Below are 25,413 nucleotides of genomic sequence, written 5' to 3'. Positions count from 1 at the left end.
AGTCTTTATAAAATAGCATAAAATTATTTAAGCTTCAATGATGTTCGGCAGATTTCACAAAGTAATTTCCGATGAATTTCAAGGCATTCTGAGTTTAGGTTTTAACAAAAATGTTAGTGAAGTTTCATCTAGTGTTAGTGCGACACCCAAGAAATATTTTATAATCAAATAGAGTAGGAGAGGTTCTTAGAATCAAAACCAAAATACAAGATATAAGGTTTTAATAAATCCGGAACCTGAAACTGCCAAAATGCGTCATAATTGGGCGATAAAAGTGCGTTTTTATGTTATGGATATAAACCATTAAAAATTGGCATGATTTCATGACGAGTTTTGCCGTAATATAGCTTCGATGTTTTTTTATATTTATTGCTAATAAATTTGCGACATAAAATCATGATCATGACGAAAATTTATGAAATCATAAGCCTTATTCACATTGTTTATGATTTCGGTTCCATTGACAAAAATATGGAAACCGCTTTCAATCAAATGCAAACTACCAATAAATGTTAAGCTAAATTAACTTAATTAAGGTGTAGATATGACGAATCCACACATCGAATTTTAAAAAGCACAAATCTGAAGAACCGAATGTCGGTTTGCGCTGAAAAGTTGATCGATTGGTCACCCGCTGGTGGTGAGCAATCAATCAACTTTTCAGTGCAAACCATCATTCAGTTCTTCAGATTTGTGCTCTTGTAATTTTGAGGTGTGGCTTCGTCATATCTTCCTTAAGTACCGTAACCGCTTCTATTTCCAATTACTTTTTGGTAGTTCTCAACTCCGATAGCATAATTTATGTTGAATGATACGAAACGAATTTTGATCCACAAATCCATTTGATTGAGGTGCCGTTATAGTGAATGAGGAAAAATATCTCTTCTTGGAGGTTTCAATTCTGCATGCAAAAAAAAAAACCTTCCCTTTTGCTGCAGAAGATCCTCAACGGAATGCTTACTCCATAGTATTGTTCTGTGGAAAAATAACAAGGTTTCAGATATAAGATAATTTTACTTTTTTTAACTCAAAGATTACTTTGTCTTACCATGAAACAGAGCCCATTGGAATGGATGTGAAAAAATGGCTATAAAGGTTTGCGAAAAAAGGACAAAGCTCGCACCTATTTATTTTGTTGCATTCTTTCATGCCGCTGTTTTGTGGTTTTCTGACTGCGGCATAGTTCTATGACTCAGCGTCACGATGCTTCATAAAGGTAAACCAGAAAAGGTTTGTCGTAACGTCTTTAGCAACCATGATTTAAAAAAAATGTAAAATTATTCATGATAGTGTCACGATATTATGACTTGTAGTCATTATATCGTAAAGAGGCATATTTTATGATTTTATGACTTATTCGAGATGTTATTGTAAACGGATGTTTTCCCGTGTATTCTCAAAACCTTGAAAAGACTAATGTTTCAAAATGTTTCTTGGGAAGGCTTTGGATCGCCAATCCATTTCCTATGGGAACGCAAATTCAGAAAGGAAAAGGTGGAGTTTTTTTCATACATGTGGGAAAATTTAAAGCTGAGTATGACGAGCTTGGTGGTCTAGTGGCTACCGCTTCTGATTCATATGCAGAAGGTCCTGGGTTCAATCCCTGGCTCGTGCCTTTCCTCCTACTTTGTATCTTTCTATCTACTTTCTCTCTCACTCTCTCCTACATATACATCTCATGTATATTCGTATGTTCGTAGCGATCGCTAGAACCAGAAACGGATTGAAAAAAAAAGCCGTTTCCCTTCCTTTCAACTTTCATCACAGCACAGTGTCAATCTATCACATAACGCCTACAAGTCATGCAACCAAGCGGACTGTGCCACTTCACAGTAATCTTCACACAATCTATCGCTTTACGCCTGGCATCCTTGCACCAATGCATGTGCCAAAAATAAAACATTTCCCACCAACACACCAACATCCGCATGAGGCGCAGAGGATTCAACGGCCTGATGTGGGCAAGCGATTGCAATCATCACTTTCCTCCCCTTTCCCATTGTCCTGCAACCTGACGCAGCAGGCGCCATTGTCGTCTAAAAATACAAGACCACCAACGCTCACACACTGAAGATTCCTGTTAGTCCCAAGCAGCTATCTCATTGGTTCCTTGTGTGAGTGTAGCTGTTCTGGCGATACTGAAGTAGCAACTGCGGGCGGTCAATCAAGCTCAAGCTCAAATATGGGAAAATTTAAAGCTGGGTGTTGGTGGAAGGACGATTTGCCGGAACTACAATTCTATCTAGGGATGCCTCCAGGAATCTATCGATTATTCCCGAAATTCCATCTGAGGATTCCCCCAAAAACGTCGAATTCCTTCATTCATGGTAGGGCTTTCCTTAGAAACTCCAACTGAGGATTCTTTTAGAAGCCCTTCTAGGGATTTCTGCACGAATTCCTATTGGAGATTCCTCTAGGAACTGTATCTGGATAATTTTCGCTGAAACTGTGCCGCCATTTATATACAGTCTGCGATTTCAAGTTTTTCATTCTTTCGTTAAAATATGATAAAAATTAAGAAACCCGCTTTGGTTGACTCAAATCGATGGACCCCTTTTTCTCCAAGGCGCCAAAAATGGCTATCTGTGTCGCCAAAAATGGCCATCTGTGTCATCTGGGCTACCCTCCTGGAACTCCTACTGTAGATTCCTACACAAAGTTTACAGGAGGATTCTTCCAGGAATTTCATCAGTTGATCACTCCAGAAATGCCATGTTGGGTAAGAGACGAACCAGCCAAGGGCTGAAAGTCTCTCAAATAAAGCTAAAATCAATGCCATGTTGGGGATTTCTCCAAGGAGTTTCATCTGGAGATTCCACCTTGAATGCCTTTGGTGGATTCCTCCAGATGTCTTTGTGGATTTCTTCCGGAGATTTCTCCAAGAAATCTTTCAGAAGCTTTATAACGCATTTCTGCAAGAGTTAAGTTTGAGATGAATGGATTTTATTTTGGAATTTCTCCAGGAACTCGTGAAGGATTCTCACAAAAAAAAAAACTCATGGTGGACTCCCAGAAAACTTCTGGAGAATTTTCAGCAAAAAAAACTCAAAGGATTCAAAACAAAAAGTCTTAGAAGTTTCTCACAAGGATTCCATGGAGCATTTCTAGAAAAAGCTATCGAGAAGAAACTTCTAAAGGATTCCCACAAGGAACTCCTAGAAGCCTAGAGGATTTCACAAGAAACTTCTGGAGGATTGCGAGAAATCACTTCTGGCAGATTTTCATACGAAAAACCAGGAGGGCTCCCAGAAGAAGCTTTTGTAGATTTCCAGGAAAAAAAAAACTGCTAAAGGATTTGCAGAAGGTACTGCTGCAGGATTTCCAGAACGACTTTCGACCGATTTCCATAAGGAGTTCTAGGAATGGTCCCAGAAGAAAACGTTCGAGCTTTCCCAGAAAAAAGTAAGAGCAAATTCCCAGAAATAACTTATGCAGGATTGCTAGAAGGAGCTTCTGCAAAACTCGAAACTCCTGAAGAATTCTTAGAAAGAACTCTTAAACGATACGCAGTGCATGATTACAGAGAGAATCTAGCATAAGCTTTTGGAAGAATTCAAGATCGAAATTTCAGAAGAAATTCCTACAGGAATACCTAAAAAACCCCTGCAGCAATCCCAGAAGAAAAACTTGAAAATTTACTGTATGTGCCAGGAGGAACTCTTTGAAGAACCCGAGAAGGAATTTCCGTAGAAACTTCTGAAGGAAACCGCAGAGAAACACCTAGATGAATTCAAGATCGGCCATCTATACCCTGTATCCGCAATGATCGGAACACAGAAATATAGCTGCAACTCTGCAATAGATAAATTAAAATTTCTCAAATTTGGCCTGATAATATCTTAAGATGTGGTAATTCACCTGCAAAATTTCATGTGAATCGGTGCAGTACTTTTTGTTGTAGCAATGAAATAGTAGAACGCGCACAATTTAATTTTGTACAGCCACTGGTTTAGCTTGTCAGCGCTGTAACTTTTGAATTTGATAAAGGAAATGGCTGAAATTTTGAACATTAACCTCTCAATCTACTTTACTTGCAGGCAATATAGGCAATATAGGCAAAATTTCAAAAAAATCGATGCACTCAACAATTTTATAGTCGAAACATATAATGGGGCTGAACGTGATTTTAGCCCCTCAGACAGCAACTAGTCAGCACCCTTTATTGTTTCGATTGTACTATTAAAAGTTCTATACCAATAATCATCAAATTTTGCAGGCATAAAATACACATAATCAACTGTCTTCTTTGAAAATTTCATTAAAATTAGCAGAGAAATTCAAAAGTTATGAGTAGACAATTGGGTGGCCCACACTTATATGAAAAACAAAAATTTCGAAAAATGCCAAGTCTTACCTCCTAAATCAGTTGTTTTGGACTCCCAGAAGCTACGTTCAAAATTTGAGCAAAATCGGTTGAGCCTAAGGGGGCGCTCAAAACGCTTGAAGTTTGTATGGAAAAACTTGGCCAAATGTATGCAGAAATGTTAGGTTTCCGAATTTTGCTGCTAGGTGGTGCTGTAAGCGTTCAATAATCAAACCATTTGGTATTATTGTAGGTGACTATATGCCTAACAACTTTGTCGAAGACCGCAAAGTGATCTGACGGCTGTGAAAAAAGTTATACCCGCTCAAATCGTAAAAAAAAACTAGTGGAGGATGTCCAGAAGAAGCTTCTAAAGATTTCCCTCAAGGAACTCCTAGAGGATTTCAGAAGGAACTTCTGGAACTTCTGGTTGCGTGAAATCACTCTTGGTATTTCCATAAGAAACATCTGGAGGGCTCCCAGAAGGAACTTCCGGAGATTTTCATAAGAAATTGCTGAATGATTTGCAGAAGGTACTGCTGGAAGACTTCCAGAAAGAAGATGGATCTCCGTAAGGAGTCCCAGGAGTGTTCCCAGAATCGAGTAAGAGCAAATTTCCAGAACGAACTTATGGAGGATTCCCATAAGAAGCTTCTGCAAGATTTCCAGAAGCCACTCTTGGAGGATTCCCAGAAAGAACTCTTGAAGGAAACGCAGTACACGACTATTGAGAGAATCTAGCAAAACTCTTGGAAGAATTCAAGATCGAAATTTCAGACGAATACCAAAAATGATTCCTGCAGCAACTCCAGAAAAAAAAACTATTGGAGAAAGACCAGACAGAGGGAACTATTTGAAGATCCCCAGAACGAATTCTCGTAGGAACTTCTGAAGAAAAACCCCGGAGGAACTCCTAGAGAGAAATTCAAAAGAGATCAACTCTTGGAGGAATTTCAAATAAATCCTTAATAATTTTAAATTTAAAAAGGAACATCTGAGTTTATATAATGTTGTTATTTGGCAAATTGAGAGATGAAATTGTGAAATGAAATCGTGTTCTGATGGGATTCGAACACACGTCTCCGTACTCACTTGACCGGTGCTTCAACCAACTAAACCACAGAACAGGTAATGATTCTGCGGAATAGAAAAGCAAACCAACTCCTATTTCACAAATCCATCTCTGTTTTGACTTTCGAGATTTAAATCTCTTAACCCTTTTCTTTCGAGATTTAAATCTCTTAACCCTTTTCTTTCGAGATTTAAATCTCTTAACCCCTTCCCCGACTTTGAACGACTATATCTATGCCAAAAAAGCGTTTCCAAAAAAAGTGGTAGAACAAAAGTTATTGCAAATTGGCTAAATTTTTCGAAACCAATGAAAAAATATTGGTTGCAAATCAATAGGTTTTTGATTGTTTATCAATAGTTCAACTATTGAAACAAGTAGTTAGTAGTTGGGTTAACCTTATAAGGTTTTAATCTTATTCTAGAAATTATTGCATCATATTCATCTATTTTCGTTTGTCCGGAGTTCGTCCAAAATCGATGGTGCTCTAGGGCCGCCATGGGAAGTAGAGGGTTAAGCCGGACGAGAGATGGATTTTGTTAAAATCGGAATCAGTTTGGCTTCTGTCTGTGGCTTAGTTGGTAAAGGCACCGGTCTAGCGAATACGAAGTCGTGGGTTCGAATCCCACCAAAACGCGATTTTTTTTAATAATTCAACTCCTAATTTTCTAATTAACAACATTCTGTTCCATCTACTTGAAAGTTTTCAGTATGTTTGAGACATATCAGCTAATCTTTGCCAGTAAAGGGTAACATATATCAGTGTCACACAGACAAAAATCCGGAACTCGAAACTGGCAAAATGCGTCATGATTGAGCGATAAATGTGTGATTTTATGTTATGGATCTAAATCATAAAAATCGCCATGATATCAGTTTTGACGTAACATAGCTTCGACGTTACGTTTTTTATGTTTAGTGCTAATTATTATAAATTTGAGGCATGTAATCACCGCATGTACTTTGGATTATGACGAAAATTTATGAAACCATAAGCCTTATTCATGGAACTCGACTTATCGTTTATAATTTTAATTCCAGCGGCAAAAACTGCTAATAATTATAAATGTGCGGCATGAAATCATGCTGAACATTAATGAAATCATAAGCCTCATTTATGATAGGGTGACGAAGGGTATTATCGCCAGATTTGTTCTCTTCGTCATGGGGAGTTTTTGGTGGGCCGAATTACCTGGTTGGGAAGGATTTGAGGCCAACTCTGAGATCAACAGGTTTCAAAAACCCCCCATGACGAAGAGAACAAAACTGCCGAAAATACGTAAGTTCCCCTATTTGTACTTATTATTTATTCTTATTTCGGTTCTATGTGATGTGAACGCAGCGAGGCATAGTCCACTGACAGTGTGCGTGGATCTATTGACGACGGTGATGGGTAACATAAAGCACAAAGCTCGCATTCGTTTGTTTTGTTGCTTTGCTTCATGTCGCTGTTTTATGATTTTATGACTAAGAGGCATAATTATATGACTCTGCAGCATGGTTCTATGACTCAGCGTCATAATTTTTTGTAACGTATTTGGCAACCATTACTTTTTTTATGAAAATTGTAAATAATATTTATGATATTCATCATTTTCGTCATGATACTATGACTTGTAGTAACTAAGGCATATATTATGATTTTATGAATTCTTCGTCATGTTTTGGGTTCCGGATTTTTACCCGTGCAGCAATTCTGTTTTAGAAAATTTCTCATCAAACACCAAAAGATAACCTAGGGAAATCCCTGATAGAACTCCTAGGGGAAACATAGAAGTAGTTCTGGAGAAATTCTCCGTATGTGGAATGTATGTGGGTGAAAGAAGTAAACTTTGATTTAGTCGTATGATGTAGATATTCTAGCGAACATTTGATTAAACATACATTAGTGAGCTTATTGCATATTATAGTTTATTTACCTTTATTTACATACAGACATGTTTTTTGTATGTTTACTCAATGAATATTGGAAAATTCGTTACGTTTGAAGTGTTTTTGAGGTACTTTCTATTTCACACTCTTACGTTTTTGGAGTTGTTTGTCTTCTTAGGTGTCCACACATTTTATGTTTTTGTTAAAACGAATCCGAATCTAGTAACTTTGTTCCCCTACCCACTAACCAAACTTCCCATGGTACTTGTGCAGATGCACACATGATCTCGGTCACTAATAGAGGCAACGCGCGTCACACTAACATTTTCCTCTCTCTCGATAATCGCAAAACGAAGCTCTCAGTTAAAAACTGTGAAATTACTCATAGAACAGTGTTACGGGTATAAATATTTGTTACATTAATAAGACAGAATAATCGTTTAATGTGTTCAAAGTTTAATATTGTAAAAATTCGGCTTGTATTAATTAACATTTATAAGGTTCTAACAAAATAGAGGTACATGAAGTGCAATCCTATGTCGATTGCCAACATTCAGGCCATTTCGTGTCGCGATTAAATACTAGAGACGTAAACCTTTCCCTGACACAGACTTCAAGTTATAGAGCTCTAGTATCGAAACCCGAAACGAGATGCCCGATTAGGATTAGTTTTCCTAGACAAAACCAAGCTATGAACACAGCAACAAATGCTGTGAACTAAATGGCAAACTGCCAACTAAAATACAATTCCAGGATGACTGATGGACACAAACCCTTACATGAAACCTCGTCATCCTCTGATTGGAAGGAGTTATCCATCTGGATAACAGGGCACATTTATGTTATGTGTTGTGCTGCGTCAATTTATAATGTTCCTAATTTGTGCATTTGTAAGGTTATATGTGTATCGTGCAGTGTTAATACTTTGTAAATATTATTTTCTTTTATTTTTGTAACAACAGATAGGTCGGAAGCACCATAGTTCAGTGTACTCCATCAACTTTCCTGCTGTTGACGTGTTTCTGCCTAGCAAACACGCATCACAGCTCTAATTATCGTTTGTTGACTAAGCATTTTTAATAAGCACAACAAAAATCCCAAACCGTCCGTTAGACGTGGCTCCACAATTGAATTAACTTATCAGCATCATGGCGCTGGCGCTTATCACAAGCCAACGCATACCGGCTTCTACAAGACCAATGCGCCATATGGAACAAGTTTACACGAAATAATAAGAAACAGTCAAATCTGCGACGAATCTCAGTTGTTAGACAATCATAGCGCAATGTCTGAGGTCTGGCCGTTTTTTAGCGGGAAAACATGTCTCAGTTCTATAATTTTGCGACAACAATGAACGGAAGCCTCACATTATTGTTTGCCATTTGCGTTTCATTCATATTCAGTATCTTTCTCAAACATTGGGTCTTCATTATGGCGATACAAAGGTCAGTAAACCAGCAGGAGTAGCACTCATACTTTCATATTCAAAAACCCACCGGCCAAACATCCCAGTGCCAAAGGGTTAATTTTGTTGCCGGTAATGGGTGTGTGATGACTAACGTTGATATTTGTTCGCGTCATGTCTCGATAAAGGCGATAACCAAAGCCCTTGTTGACAGGTCCATGCTAGGCAGACGATTGTATGCGCAAGCGTTTAGAAGATGTGTATACGTACCGAATCTAGAAGTTTCCGGTTACGCTAATGGAAGTTGACAAATATCATCACGGGGCGGCAATCAACGCATTTTGATGACTCACTTTCGGGGTTTTAGCCTGAATCGGTTGAAGTATCCAGGCGGCTACGGAGTAGCTGGAGATACCTGTTAGTTCTACAATGGCGAATGTTTTTAAATGACGGTGTTTCTTTCTACTGTGATTATTATTTGGCACGTTTATGTTTGGTAGTGAATGAAAACGAAATGTGTTCTATTTATCGATTGTCAAACTGACATTATAAATAGGTGAGCTCGTTTCATTTCTATAATTTCCCAAATGTTTCAAACTGATCAATCGTCCTTCTAGATTCAAATCTAGTTGTATCCATCTCGCTACTCTCGACAATGTTCTAAGGAATAAACCAGAGTTAAGCATAGCATCATTTAGTAACAAAAATCTATATGCATTTGCCCTTCTTCTTCAAAAGTACCTGCTTAACTTAGACATCACCATAACCAACAATACGACAAGTACTTTACCATGATTGTGTCAAGACGTTCCATAAAAAGCACAAATCGTCCGGGTAATCAATTTTCTCGTCACATCTCATGTCTCTTTTTTTCATTCCATTCGTGCACGATGACGTATATTTTTAGACGCGACTGATTTTTATTATCATTGTTATGGTCGCCATGATGAAGAAGTTGACCCCCTCTTCCTCAAACAAGGAACGAGACAAACAGCCGTATCTGTGCCAAAATATGCGAAGAGACAACAATTTAAACTGTCACCACGGCCCATAAAACGCACCCGTTTATGCTCGTTTCCGAACAACAGCAAGAACACCAACAAGACGGAATGGCAAACATTCAACGTAGTAGCACTCAACAGCAATCATCATGACAAACGCTGTACGAATCACAACAGCAAAAGAAACAAAACAATACGCATACACGGACGGGACACCGACAAGACAGCGACGACCGCATTGAAATAACCAACAACCGAAACGAACCAACCAAAAGTTAATCGCCTTGAACTTGAATGTCAGCTTCTCGTTTACCCCCGACCACCCCCAATCCCCAGGGTCCATGATTACGGTTACGACGGTATCTAGAGACACCATAATCGTGCATGCCCCAGCATTGCCATGCTGGTTGTGCTGTTTTAAGCGCCTACAAGACGTCACACAACAACCGGTGTCCGGCTGGTCATGCCCCAGTCAGCCCCAGCTTGTGCGATGTGGTTGATGAATTGTAGTAGATCATTAAATGGTCTTCGCGTGCTTCTCTGTCCGCATGATACCGGTATGGCCGCCGGGCCGGGGTGGATCGTTTTTATTTATAAATTCCGAACTGTGTTTCAATTAAATTTATGGTTTGTGACACGAAACAATTTATCGTAGCGAGGCGTTGATGAGTTTCGAATCTGCATTTTTTAATAGGCTCGTTGGTTGACACTTTCTAGTACAATGTTAAACAGCAGGAAGGTCCTGCAATCTTATGTGCCCCCGTCAAGCTTTTGACACACTGGAGTGCTCGCCACGCAGTTTAGCGTTACACTATAGTGCTACACATAATTGTATACAATTATGATAAAACTGAACTGTTTCTCGTCACAATACTCGATTCGTGGATGCAGTCCTCCATCCTCGACCACGTCCTACACTCGATTGTTCTGCATCTGGTCTTCCCATCTTTCACGCTGTCCTTCAGGTGTTCTTGCAGTATCCGGATCTCCTGCGAACACCAACATTGCAGGGTTGTTTCCCGACATACTTGCAACATATCCTGTTCATCGTATCCTTCCAGCTTTTGCGATCTTCCGGATGTTAGGTTTGCCGTAGAGTGCTGCGAGCTTATGATTCTTTCTTCGCCGTCACACACCGTTTGCGTTTCCACTTGCCAGCATGTACTCCATCAGTCGCGTTCACCACCAGTCCGACCTTAACTGCTTCACGTTTCAGGCGGGTGTACAATTCTACCACCGTTCCAAATGTTCCTGCAATAATATGTATCGGTGTCATCCACAAAACAGACAAATCGGCCGGTTTTCTCGACGATCGTGATTCAGATATTGAGCTAGGCTCGTCGCATACCTTTCTTCTGGGGAGACATTGAAGCAGTCATGAGAGTCCATCACCTTGTCGCAGTCCCCGATGGGATTTGATCTTCGATAAGTCTAGTCAGCATCTCGGAGAATGGATATTTTTTTCTGTCACTGACAATTTTCACTGAATGTGAAGCGGACCTGGTGTGATGGTTAGAACACTTGACTATCACGCCGAGGACCTGGGATCGAATCCCACTCCCGACAAATTCGCAAAATGTGAGTTCTTCCTTCGGAAGGGAAGTAAAGCGTGGGTCCCGAGATAAACTAGCCTAGGGCTAAAAATCTCGTTAATACAGATAAAAAAAAAAAAAAATCACTGAAAAATATAACTAGACCATCCTACTCGATTATACTTCAAATCATCACAAAACTTGTGTATAGTGGTGAATTAGAATACTAACTATCTATTCTATTTGTTCATTAAGTCGAATTGTGCGTCGGTTAACAGAAATTGGACATTTTACGACATGCATGAAAATATTCATGACAGAGAATTGAATGAAAAAAGAGAGGCATTCAGCTGACATTGAATGTGGACAAAAAGGAATGAAAAAAAAAAAAAGAATGTCAATTTTCACTTTGGATCTTCGAATTTTTTACACTCTGCTTTGTAGGCAGGCAGTATTCAGAAATGTGTTCGCTCGGAAGTTCTCGCACTCCAACTTGTCATCTTTCTTGTAGATAGGACAAATGATTCCTTCCTTCCACTCCCCGGGAGCTGTTCAGTCTCCCAGGTCCGGACTATTAGCCGGTGCAAGCAGATGGCCAACTTTTCCGGCCCCATTTTGATGAGTTCCGCTTCGATACCACCCTTACCAGCTGACTTATTGTTCTTGAGCTGTTGAATAGCAACATTAACTTTTCTCAACGTGTAAGTTGGTTCGTTGTTGCTTCCTGCTCTACTGACTACTACCGTCTACCCCCGTTGTTTTGATCGCATCTAATCTGAGCTCTTCACATCGTTCTAATTAAAAATGGTACAAACGTCATGTTACAAATCCATTGGAACCTTACGAATGCTCATTTTATTTTTCGTATCGGGCCCCACGTTTGGGAACTAGATACGAACAATAAAATAGAACATTACAAATGCACAATACACAACCATGCATCACATAACATTAATTTGTGCCCAGTCATCCATATGAATAACGAAGTCCGAACCCAGGAGGACGAGGTTTCATAATTGTTCTTGGTCCATCAGTCATCCTAGAATTATATTTTGTTTGGCAGTTCGCCTTTTAGTTCGCAGCATCTGTTGTTGCATTCATAGCTTGTTTTTGGTCTAGGAATTTCTAATCCTAAGGGGGCATCAACACATAGCATGCATTCATAGCTTGTTTTTGGTCTAGGAATTTCTAATCCTAAGGGGGCGACAACACAAGACCGTCTACCATTTGATGTCCGTGTTAGGGGACGGCTTGTGTGTTTTATACTGGTTCGCTCCTGAAATGTTAGGAGCGCTACAAATGCACAATAAAATTCAGGGACGTATGTACGTATGCTGATGGAACGGGGTGAAAAGAAACGTATAATCACAACAAAACATCAAATAAGGTTGCCAACAATGTGTTTCCGACGTCCACAGGGATGCTATAAGTTCAAATTAAAAATGAACTCCATTGGTTTGCATGAGGTGTCGTTCAAACCAACGGGGGTAGACGGTACGTAATTTCTCCCACTGCCTTTGTCCTCCATTCAACAGCTTATTGCGAAAATAACTACTGCACAGCTGTAGATGTTTAGGGGATAAATTCCAGGACAATTCGGACTTCGCTGATTATCCCAAAAGTATATTACAATTTATATCAGTAGTCAAGCAGGTCCAGTTAACCATAGTTGAGTATGGCACAAAGAACGTGCCTCTGGAGCCGACCTGATGTATACGTAGTTACTTTGTGTAGCGGATATGGTGACTGTTATGGATATAGATCTGAGGTTCTTATCTCTAAGTTGGTTTGCGCTGTGGTGGTAGACAAACAGACGTAACACTTCGTACATTTTTCGATTCCAACCATACTCACGGAAACATATTCGCCCAATACTAATATGACTGAGTTTGACCAACCATGAACTAGGTGACGGTAGTGAGCAAACTCGAACAATAACGTTGCTAGCGCCACGGATGGACAGTTGATCAACTATCAAAATTTTAAGTAGTCCGTTAAATCGTTGTGCGATGGGAATTATTAGAGTGTCACGTCTGTAAACTAAGTACCGTAAACCGGGGTCAAATTGATCAGCAACGTGAAATTGATCATTCGGGTACTACATTGTAATTCCATACTATGAACTCTTAAGCGTCATAATGATCTTAAACTTTTTACGTCACCTGGTTTGTAGATGTCTAGAGATGAGTGTAGACTTTTATCTTTTTAGAAAAAAAATGGGTTTGCCTTATTTTATTTATGAATTTGCAATGTATTTCTAATTTAACTGAAATCATTGCTACTAAACAATCGATTGCTAATAGGACTTCCCGTAAATTCTCTGTTTAAACATTTTTGTGGAGCCTTGGTTGGGAAGTTATGTAGCTAATCAGAACAGTTAAAAAAAGTTCATTTTATGATGAAATAGTCATTTATTGTGATAGAAATCACTTATATCAGTTTAAGGGGAAATTTCAAAATTTTATTTTGCATTTAAAGTATTAAATTTACTAGTTGTAAGATTTTAAACGCGCTTTTCGGTTCTAGAAGATCAAAATTTAGCGGAGAAGGATATTTTCCTTTCCAACCGATGCTTAATTGTGTACTGATCAATTTCGCCACAATGTGGCATTTCCATGTTTTTGATTTTTGGAGTTATTTAACTTAAAGTTTAAATTTGTTGAACAAAATTTTGTAACATGATTCCATGGAGATACACTGGGTACTGGATTTACAGAAATTCTTTTGGCAATATTTGAATTTTCACTGATGTTATCCGCAAAAGTTGTTTTAAAGTGATAAATTTGACCCCGGATTACGGTACGTCTGTTTGTCTGTGATACTACGTTCTCCTTCATAGTTCTTCAAACATCGCTCCCAGCAGTCGCTATTACCATGAAACATTCGTTAGCCGCAACATTCGTGTACTGTACCTTTCGCTACAAATGACGCGTCAAGAGTTCGAAGAATATCTTCGAGCATTACTCAACAAACTACCTCAACCTGTCATCTTGATGGGTGAGTTCAACGAGCATAGCGTCATTAGGGGGAGGGGGAGCTCTACTACAGATCGCAAAGGAATCAAAATAGAGGAACTCTTAGCCCAGTCACCATCTTGCGAATCTGAACAACGGGGACCACACAAGGCTTGATAGCACGTCCGGAAAAACGTCAGTGATGTCATTAACAAGTTTCAATGGTCTGTGAATGTTGATACCGTTGGGAGAGACCACTTTCCCATTCGTCTCACTAGTTCAACGCATCCTCGGAAACTGATTCTACAGTGTCGGTGGAAATATGGAGATGCCGATTGGTAATCTTTGGAAAGGATCATTGAAAAATCTACTCCGAGAGATCGAGAAGTGTCGTTATACGAATTTGCTGACATAGGTATCCCGTAACGCCGCGGAACAATCCATTTCTCGCACAAGCGGAAATCTCGGTCGAAAAGTAATGCCTTGGTGAAACAACGGGGTGACGGCAGCCATAAAAAGCGAAGAAAACGACAACGAGCGCTAAAACGGATTCCAGAAGACGATCCTAGAAGAGGTTTAGCCAAGAATTTCAGATCGCTTGAACACAAGCATTTCCCTCAGCCAAGCTAAACATCGCTCTTGTGAAAATTTTCTTTCCAGTTTCAACTCGAATGAGTCAGTCACTTCTTTGTGGCGCACAGTCAATGCTCTCCGAGGTCAACGAAATTTCCACAACATAACATTGCAGATGAACAGCTTATCAGTAGACGATTCTGGAGGAATTGCAGAAACCTTTGCAGAGCACTTCTACGGAATTTCAAGTGCAAGAATTATTAAGGAAATTTGAAGTCAGTCGGTACAGATTCTATCGGATACTCAATGATGTGACACCTGTCTTTTGTGACAAAACGTGTCCTTCTTGATGTCATCAAACGTGTTTGGATAGAAGAAACAGTGTCCGATCAATGGAAGACGGCTTTCTCAAAATTCTTTACTGATTGATCGGTAGCTGATCAACAGGTAGGATTTGGCATTTCGACCAATAACGGCTGTTTTATGCTCACGGCGGAAGCCGATGCAATTGTTAAGGCACTACACAGCTCGTTTTAGAGAACAGTCCAACAGTGGTCTACTGGAAAGCTGCTTGATGGCGGTTGATCACGGTACATCTAGTCATCCCTGGATACAGCCACCTTATGCTGGGTACCTGCCAGGCCCCTGACACGGCCTATATCAATGCATTGGAATCATGGTAGACAGGATGTCCTGGGCGCTAATAAATAGCGCCCACTATCAAATGCGAAAACATCAACATTTGTTTGTTTAACGTTTATTTTGGTTTGTTGATCAGTTTTTGGAATCATTTTTTCCACCTGTTATGATCACAAAACACATCAATCTCGCTTTAATATTAATGTACGGTAAGAGGAGCATGCGATTAGTTGAATAAAGCAACCCAACAAACGCGCATTGTAAATGTGATTTCGTGTGTGGCTCACAACATCAAACAAAAGCTGCGTTTGTTGATTACACGCTTATTTCAATTTGCACGAATATGAGTATAAGGCAGTTAGATGTTGGCTACGATATATTTCATTCATGCCAGGGGCCTGGTACCTGCATATGTGGGCATTGCAGGAAACGGGAAAGCTTTCCGAAAGCTGATCGACTCGCTGCAACGGGACGCTTAGGTGCTAAACTCAATTCACCAATTCCAGCGATGGATGCGAAGAACGAAAGCTTCCTACGCAGAGTAAAAGGCACAACAATTCTCTGGCAGGACAGGAAATACAGCAAATAACGACGGGCAATCACTCGATTGCGTTTTGGACATACCTACAAATAGAGTAAAGTGGGGCAAAAGTTCGAGTGGGGCAAGAGTTTCTTTTGAAGTTTTTGAGCTTAATTCAAATGATATCTTTCGGGTGTCAAGGTTGTTCGATGCCTTTTTGAAAAAGAGTCTTTCACTCCAAAAATTATGAAAATTGATCAATATTTCGAAAAGTTATGACAAAATGTTGGTTTTTGATCAAAAAATTGTAATATGCGATGGTCCTTCCAATGCATGGAATGGAATTGTAATGAAATCGAACTCGATATTTTATTTTGGGGCGTAACTAGGTATATTTTGAAGATGCTTTAGCATGTATAACTTTTTTCAAAAACGTTTTGGAAATCGTATTTTGCACATAGTGGGGCAAAAGTTCGAATTGTGGGGCAAGAGTTCGAGTCATGTGGCAACTTTAGGTAAAACCCTAAAATTCTGCAAAATGTACATATTATCTCTAAAAATGGTGGAATTAGTGAGAAAATTCGATCGAAGTTGAAAAAAATGCTGTTTTATCTGAATTTGGCGGAAAACTACTAATTTTTGGTGAAGTAAATTTTACCCTGATTTGGGTAAAATCCAGATCGAACTTTAAAGTGTATTCCAATTCCAACATCAAATATTTATTGGTTTTAGGTATTCCAATTACCAAAGTGTCGAAATAGTGTGCTATGGATAGCGGAATACCACAAACACCAGATTTCGAACTTTTGCCCCACTGGTGGGGCAAGAGTTCGAATTAGACACACACATACAAAAAGTGTTGTAACTCAAAATTGAAAAGACATTTGGCGTAACTTTGTTCAGCACAATTTTAGCTCATGGATGGTAGAATCACCACACGGTATTCATTTATTTTTATCTGCTTCGATTTCTTGAAAATAATTGAATTTTCAACTAGGGTCGAACTTTTGCCCCACCTTACTCTAATGGTGATCATTTTAGAAGCTGAACCTGAGAATATGGTATATGGAAAACTTGTGCGGCTACACCAGTTCTACAAGAAAGTCACGGAAAAACCGCACTTTTTGAAATATTGAAGGCAAATGTCACGGACTACCTTCGAAAAATGCCGATTGATATTCACCATGAATATCAATTGGCATTTTTCGAAGATAGTCCGTGACATTTATCTTAAAAATTCGAAAATGGGCGGTTTTTCTGTGACTTTCTTGTAGAACTGGTGTAGCCGCACAAGTTTTCCATATACCATATTCTCAGGTTCAGCTTCTAAAATGAGCTGTAGGTGTTTGAATCTGGATATGCCAAAATGAAATTTTCAGCACTGATGGTGATCACTTGTTCAGAAGGGTTCTCATACAGAGTGCTGCGATTATCTGCTGATTTTCTCATTGAGAAACACAAACTCTGACAAAGACTGGCGCTTCTTGCGCATCTTGCTATTAATTTGGTACTATATTAGGAGGGAATGCTTATACAGAATTCAACATCTGACAAGGTACAGTCGAGACTCCCGTAATTTACGACCACGATCATTTTTAAGCCATCTGCTTATCATTTCAGTTACTTTTTAACGCTTTGAGAACTGTGCTTCTTCTTCTTCAGAGTAATCAAAGGTGAACCTGCAGATTTCGCATCCTACCTTACTGACAAATACCCCATCCGTGCTAGTTGTGGGGGCGCAGGCTGCTCTCGGTCTCTAGTAGCAACAACCATCACACTATACCGTTCCTTTCCCTTCCCAACTGACTGTAAGGACTTGGCCGGTGCCGGTATTGATCCCAAATGTATCAGCTGTCGAAATTTCACTTTGAAAAAAAAGTGGAGTGTCTCAGCCCCAAATTCAATTGGATCTCAGTGCAATTCATAAACAGTATTCAAATATCAGTACAGATCAAACGTACTCCTCTATTAGGAAAATATAAATAATTCAGTTTAAGACATCATTGGCATCGTACAATAACCTGAGCACTAAGAAGTTTTTAAGAACGAAATAATTAATCACCAGTAGCGTTGAATGTTGATTTTGATTATGGTTTACATGATTAGGCACTTAGCCATCTCTATGAATATGCAACAGTTGTCCATATCTTGTCAATTCTAGGTTGTCCAAACGGTTCCGGGTCATTTGGCCGAGCGCCATTTGGCCGACAATGTCAAAAACTTCCTCTGAATTCTTTTGATCCTGGTTCGGCCAAACGGCATTCGGCCAAACGACCCTTTCGGTCAGATGGCATTCGACCAAATGGCGTTCGGCCAAACGGCATTCGGCCAAACAGCATTCGACCAAATGGCCGGACACCTGTACAAACTGTTCTAAATCCCAATCCATCAAATCTACATGAATAATTTCGATCATTTTAGCAACAAATTGTAACATTGCATATCCCGCTGTAATTTGTGAATCTCCGTCGGAAGTTCGCAGGCTACTCATTGATTATTATTATTATTATTTATAAAGGAGTTTTAACCTTGGTCATTCGCCTCTGCAAAAACAAATTTCAAGTTGAACTTAAATTCTACACAGCAAAAATTTCTGAGAATTACACCCGACGTAAACCAATTTGGCATTTGAACTTCTATGCCATCTCACTGAATTTTACATTATACTATTTCTTGTATGGAACGTTGAACGCAAGCTTTATACTGAGACCAACTTGTTAATTTAAAAACAGATGGAAAAATGTGTGCGATATGACGGAGTCCTTTTGTAACAGCATGATGTAACATTTTTTAACTGTGTATCTAACAGTTGACATTTTTTCAAAAAGATAATTAGTTTTTCCTCGTTTGATGCATTGTTGCTGATGTTCGCGTCCAGTTGAGCTTCTATCCTTTCTGTTTCGACAGTTGGTGAGGATATGACATTTACCTCTTCTCCGCAAGTGTTACAGGTATTGCTGTCTCGAGAGAAGATGGTGCGATGAGACATAGAGTAAGGTGGGGCAAAAGTTCGACCCTAGTTGAAAATTCAATTATTTTCAAGAAATCGAAGCAGATAAAAATAAATGAATACCGTGTGGTGATTCTACCATCCATGAGCTAAAATTGTGCTGAACAAAGTTACGCCAAATGTCTTTTCAATTTTGAGTTACAACACTTTTTGTATGTGTGTGTCTAATTCGAACTCTTGCCCCACCAGTGGGGCAAAAGTTCGAAATCTGGTGTTTGTGGTATTCCGCTATCCATAGCACACTATTTCGACACTTTGGTAATTGGAATACCTAAAACCAATAAATATTTGATGTTGGAATTGGAATACACTTTAAAGTTCGATCTGGATTTTACCCAAATCAGGGTAAAATTTACTTCACCAAAAATTAGTAGTTTTCCGCCAAATTCAGATAAAACAGCATTTTTTTCAACTTCGATCGAATTTTCTCACTAATTCCACCATTTTTAGAGATAATATGTACATTTTGCAGAATTTTAGGGTTTTACCTAAAGTTGCCACATGACTCGAACTCTTGCCCCACAATTCGAACTTTTGCCCCACTATGTGCAAAATACGATTTCCAAAACGTTTTTGAAAAAAGTTATACATGCTAAAGCATCTTCAAAATATACCTAGTTACGCCCCAAAATAAAATATCGAGTTCGATTTCATTACAATTCCATTCCATGCATTGGAAGGACCATCGCATATTACAATTTTTTGATCAAAAACCAACATTTTGTCATAACTTTTCGAAATATTGATCAATTTTCATAATTTTTGGAGTGAAAGACTCTTTTTCAAAAAGGCATCGAACAACCTTGACACCCGAAAGATATCATTTGAATTAAGTTCAAAAACTTCAAAAGAAACTCTTGCCCCACTCGAACTTTTGCCCCACTTTACTCTATCATTATTGACGCTACTGAATGTACGTTCCCAGCAACAGGAGCAGCGCGTAAACGAGCGAACGAGCATTCTGGGTCGCGACCGTCACGCGTGACACTTGACTCAGTTCAACAACGGTTCCCCACATCCATTTGTTCGATGATGCAATTTCATTACGATTGCTTATTGCTACTTCACCGCTTCGTCTTGGTCACTACACGATCTACAGTGGCGGCGGCAGGCCGCCTAAACGAAGTAAGAACAGCGAAAGCCAATCGCGCAAAGCAATTTCACTCTATGTAGTAGGTTGTTAACGACTACCGCAGCGGCGAGCGGCGACGAGCATGCCACCCAACGACCGCGCGAACAAAACATACGATTCGGCTCGCTCCGGTCCGGTTTGGATTGCTGCCGCTGCCGCCGCCGATGCCTTCAATGAGCTGTCACTCAATGAGCCAGATCCCGCTCGCTTCCTCTTCGCCCCACTAACGCAAACCGTCCCGTCTCGTGTCGTCTGTGTCCAACTGCAACCGGCTTGAGTCAGCACAGCAGCGAGCACAACCGATCCCAATCCACCGTTATCCGGTTCAGGGCGGAATCAATTTCGAGTCATTTCCAGGTTTGTACTTTTCCTCAGTCTGGTGGCGGCGGCAGCAGTACCCTCAAACAAGTACACACAGCGCAGCAGTCTATACCAACAGCTGAACAGCTGGGATGCTATTTTTAGAACTTTAGTGGAGGCGTTGTCGGTGGCGAGGCGACGACAGTGTAAAAGTGGCACTTATCATTATTATCACTTTAATACAGCCAATAATGGTGTGGTGAGCTGGCAGGCAGCTGGTTTGTTCAGTAGTTGGGTGAACAAGGGGGAGGGACAGACCTGCGTGTTTATGGTGAACTTGAAATTTGTTTTACACGCAAGTTGACAGATTAGCAGTAGTAGTTGCCGTTATCGCGCGGGTAGCACTACTAGAGTCTACTACTGGAAATACGAAAATATGAGTTATAGACATAGCATGTTATGAGGTCGGAGAACCAGTTGTGTGGCTATCATACACGAATTATATACCACAGGAATCTGTTGATGAAGACCTGCAGCGCCGTTGAGTGTACTTCACTGATACACACCAGGTTTCAATGGCACACCTGGCCATAGCTGTAGGCAGGATGGGTTAAACTGGATGGGTTGACCTGACGGTATTTACATCCAACGATTTAACCTTGTTGACATTGATGATAATATAACTAATAATTGGAAAATACATATATGAGAATTCATCCCAAATGAAATATAATAATCCACCCCAAATGCTTACATCACCTAAGCCTACTCAAACGGTTGAAAGTACAAGCCAGGTTGTTATCATGGGAATTCACAAAAAAATCAATTACTCCGAAAACAGAACAATAAATCATGCTGACTCGCATATCAGTGTAATCTCTGCCAGCAATCAACTTTACCGAATCAAGCCAGCCGGAAAGTAGTTATTTCTTGCTCAAACACGTGCTGAACGAGCCTTTGTGCGATTTCGATCTTATCACCTCAGTTTTTTTTCTGGGTTTGTTGCGAAAAGTCTCTTGTCGGCACATTATTCCTTGTCGCGTCGCGACATTGACGCACTCTATCTTGTGTCCAGTTTGGGCAATGTCATTTTTTCCCGTTAATCATCACCCGTTTCTTGATAAATCATTCAAAACGTTAGTACAGTTGTACTTCCAACAATAATCATTGTTTACCTTTCTCGGTGTTTCCCTTCCACAGAAACAGTGCGTACCGGAGGCCCAGCGAAAGTACCAGATCCGGAAGCGGCAGCCCACCCAGGAACGGGCGGCCACATTCGTCTGCTACACGTGCGGCGCCGATACGCTCTCCTCGCAGCTGAGGCTCGTCTACTGCTGTCCCAATGCCGAACGGGAACCATACTTCCCTTTCATCAAAACGATGAAAGCACCGACCAATGCTAGTCCGATAAGTCCTCAGGGTAATTTCGTAATCGCCAGATGCGTCCCCTTATCATAGCAAGCAGAAAGCTCTATAAACCGGTGCCCACGCTTTTTTCTTCCAGGTATGGTGCAAATCTGTTCAACGTGCAATAAGAAGAACGAACATCGGTCGGAAGGTGGCCCCGTTAGCAATGTCGAGGAAAGGTATCCGTCTCCGTCGAAAATGACGTCTAGTGTGATAAACGAGGTTGTACGATTTAAGGTGAGTAGCTGATTTAATCAGTAACTAAATCGTTGATCCCAATCTAACGATTCTTTTCATAATTTTAGCCTTATGAATCTCCTTCCGCTCAGCCTGGACCGCTGCGGGACCAGAAAGACTTACGGAAGGATTCAAGACCAAATACACCGCCTCACTCTCAAGGACCTGTTGAAAACGGTCATGTTTTTTCGTAAGTATTCGGAACATTTTAAAAATAAGAATGATACTCTTCTTTATCGGGTACAGTCAAAACTTCAAACGCACCACTCTAACCGGTATTATCTAATTTCAATCGGTGTAGTATTCTAATAAAATGGAAAAGATAAGCATACCAGAAATCCCAAGAGACAATCATAAGTTCATAAATTAGAATGTAACTTGATTTTACATAACCATTTGTAAAATATCTAGGACGAAATAATTTAATTGTAATCCGTCTTCAGATTGATAATCAGAAGATGCGTTTGTAATGTGTACTTATGGAGCTTATCAAATATGTAGGCATTTGTGAACATCTGATATGTCCACGATCGTTTCTACGAGAGTCAGTTCTTGTTCAAGGACTCATTCATTTCACGCTGCATAACTTGGTTCACTACCGAAACATTCCAATCTAGCTAACTGTTGGACGTTGCTAGATCACGATCCACCTTTTTTCTTCTCTAATCAATGGAAGAGGAGAGCCTAACAGACATCTGAGGCCTAAAATATAAAAAACGCTCAAATAATCGTGGGCTGGGACTAGGGACAATGGAAATTCGCGGAAAAAATTCTCAAATTTCGCGGGCTACCATTGTGAATTTCACGGCAATTTCGCGGACTCATAGTTTCCACGTTTTGTTGAAAAAAACTTGAATTTTGAAAGCGTTATTAAAAATTTCATCAAAAAAGTAACAAATCTGATGAAAATCAGATGAGAGCATAGATATAAAATACATTAAATTTTTATCATGCAAATAAGGAATCGTAAATTACACTACACTGTCAAAAGCTAACAGCCAATTTCTACCAAAATGTTTGAAAATAATGAAAATTTGTAGGGTGTTTTCTCAAATTTGCCAGATTTCACGGCATTTCGCGGGATAATTCAAATTTCGCGGTCAAGACCCAATTTCGCGGATTTCGCGGTTTCCGCGAAATCGCGAATTTCCATTGTCCCTAGCTGGGACCAAAGCCGATGTCATCGAAGGAGACGAGACTACTTTCCTGACCTAATTCTAAACCACTCCAACTACCGCCAAGCCCATCGTCTGCCTGGGACCGCCAGAAGGTATTGTTTCGAAGTGGAGTGGAACTAATGTAGTTTGCACCCACTAGATTAGTTGCTTATCCTTGCAGCTACAGACTTCTTATAGGAGAACGCCAAAATATACTGCCGGCTAGGATGGCTCAAGGTTGCATGAAAAAACCACATGTCAAAAAGTTCGATGGGTCCCCTTCTCACTTTGTTCTATATGACGCCACGATGCTCTGATGAAAGTTGATGCTCGTTTGAAACCGACGATGACCACGCCCACTGAGAACTTCGCTTCAACCTCAACAGTTTGTCGTCCATGACACCCTATCACACCAGACTCAGGATGGAACCTTGCGGTACTCCTGAAGCTATGCGAAAGTACTTCCGACCCATCTGTGTATCACCAGTACTCGATTTTGGAAGTAGGGCCCATATTCTGCGCACCTAAGACATTTTGAATTTCAATCAGCTGTAATAAATTCCAAATCGAACCGATTTGGCTGAATTTTTGACCGCGCATAAAACCGCACATTATAAATATGGGAAAAATATAATTCTTATACAAAACACTCAATTTTTATGTAAAATCATAGAAATTCTAAAGTGTGTCTTAGCTCCTAATTCTGCGCACCCTTTTTTGGAATGTTCCTTATTCTGCGCACATAGAAAAAACTCTAAAAAGATAACATATTGTAATGAGAACATGATTCATAGATCAAATTCAATTGAATTCTTCATTTTCAACTTTCAAACGACATTACGACCGTATTGGAACTTTGCATGTCCTCCTCAACATTGATACTACTCACTTTGATTACTAAGGAAAGTGAATTTTAATAATGATACACAAAAGGATTTGCTGATTTTCCGTTACAATGGTTTTTTACGGCTGGCTCGTAGGGCCTGACACCAACCCCCTACTTTCCGGAGGGCCATAGTGCACAGTTGAGCTTAGAGTCCTTCCCTGGCACTCGGACGTAGATCAGCCGCCCCTAACATGGGGATCAGACGCTGTTGTGAGCCGCTCCTCCTGGAGAACAGACGCTCAGGTTTGCCGAAGCAAACCCCCCCTTCCCTGTCAGCCTACGACCAAAGTTCCCACCGGGGTTGGTTACCCGATCTTCCCTAAGGTTGCTCATAGTTACCGGCCGGTACCGCGTGGAGGTAGGGATAGGAGTTGCTGGGCAGAGGCTAGTGGATCACAATGGGATCTGAATTGCGCAGCATACCCAGCCTTTACCGTGCCAATAAGACCGGTGATCCTCTACGGGCACGAGACATGGACCATGCTCGAGGAGGACCTACAAGCACTCGGAGTTTTCGAGCGACGCGTGCTAAGAACGATCTTCGGCGGTGTGCAGGAGAACGGTGTGTGGCGGAGAAGGATGAACCACGAGCTCGCTGCACTTTACGGCGAACCCAGCATCCAGAAGGTGGCCAAAGCCGGAAGGATACGGTGGGCAGGGCATGTTGCAAGAATGCCGGACAACAACCCTGCAAAGCTGGTGTTTGCAACGGATCCGGTTGGCACAAGAAGGCGTGGAGCGCAGAGAGCACGATGGGCGGACCAGGTGGAGCGTGACTTGGCGAGCATTGGGCGCGACCGAGGATGGAGAGCGGCAGCCACAAACCGAGTATTGTGGCGTACTATTGTTGATTATGTCTTGTCTTAATGATGTTGAACAAATAAATGTATGTATGTACACAAAAGGATTTGGTAGCATAATCGAATACTACTAGCTGCCGGTGGAAGCATAATTGTCCCATGTGCATTTTTGGCAATATTGAGATTTTGCAGCCCATGACCATGTATCGTGGGGTGCTATCATATGGGGAAATAAAAATAGGTAGTCTGTTCCGAAAATTGTTGAAAAAATGCATGGCCGATTTGTAACATTCTTAAAGTGGACGCATAAGCGTCACGTTTCATTGGAAATCCTATGGAACTATAAAATCGCTCTAAAACAAAAAAATAGTGCTCAAATTAAAAATTGGTTGATGTTAGAACACGATTCAGCACTTATACTTCATAGTTGAGACAATTTACTTTTTTCGAACTTTGGACGCGATTTTCTCGATTGTCTGTTTTTGCACATGGGACATTTATGCGTCCACCGGCAGTAGGTATGTAAAGCTTTTTTGTTATCCGCATACAATATCCGCATACACTCATTAAATTTTAGTGAAGTTTACTTTCATTTCTAAAGGCAATATAAACTGTT

General features: G+C 40.3%; 1 protein-coding gene across 2 annotated transcripts in view; it reads left to right on the top strand.

The window, feature by feature from the left end:
* The window catches only part of LOC109421746 (uncharacterized), a 200,347-nt gene that overhangs the window by 23,359 nt on the left and 151,575 nt on the right, over positions 1-25,413 (top strand). For both annotated transcript variants that reach the window (XM_062860034.1, XM_062860033.1), the window contains exons 3-5: positions 21,511-21,730; positions 21,815-21,954; positions 22,023-22,144. In XM_062860034.1, the coding sequence (XP_062716018.1) occupies positions 21,511-21,730; positions 21,815-21,954; positions 22,023-22,144 (482 nt within the window). The remainder of the gene's footprint in view (positions 1-21,510; positions 21,731-21,814; positions 21,955-22,022; positions 22,145-25,413) is intronic.

This window comes from Aedes albopictus, chromosome 3 (assembly GCF_035046485.1).
Source record: "Aedes albopictus strain Foshan chromosome 3, AalbF5, whole genome shotgun sequence".
Taxonomy (NCBI): domain Eukaryota; kingdom Metazoa; phylum Arthropoda; class Insecta; order Diptera; family Culicidae; genus Aedes; species Aedes albopictus.
The sequence above is the reverse complement of the archived record's forward strand: the minus strand, read 5'-3'. Positions and strand labels throughout refer to the sequence as shown.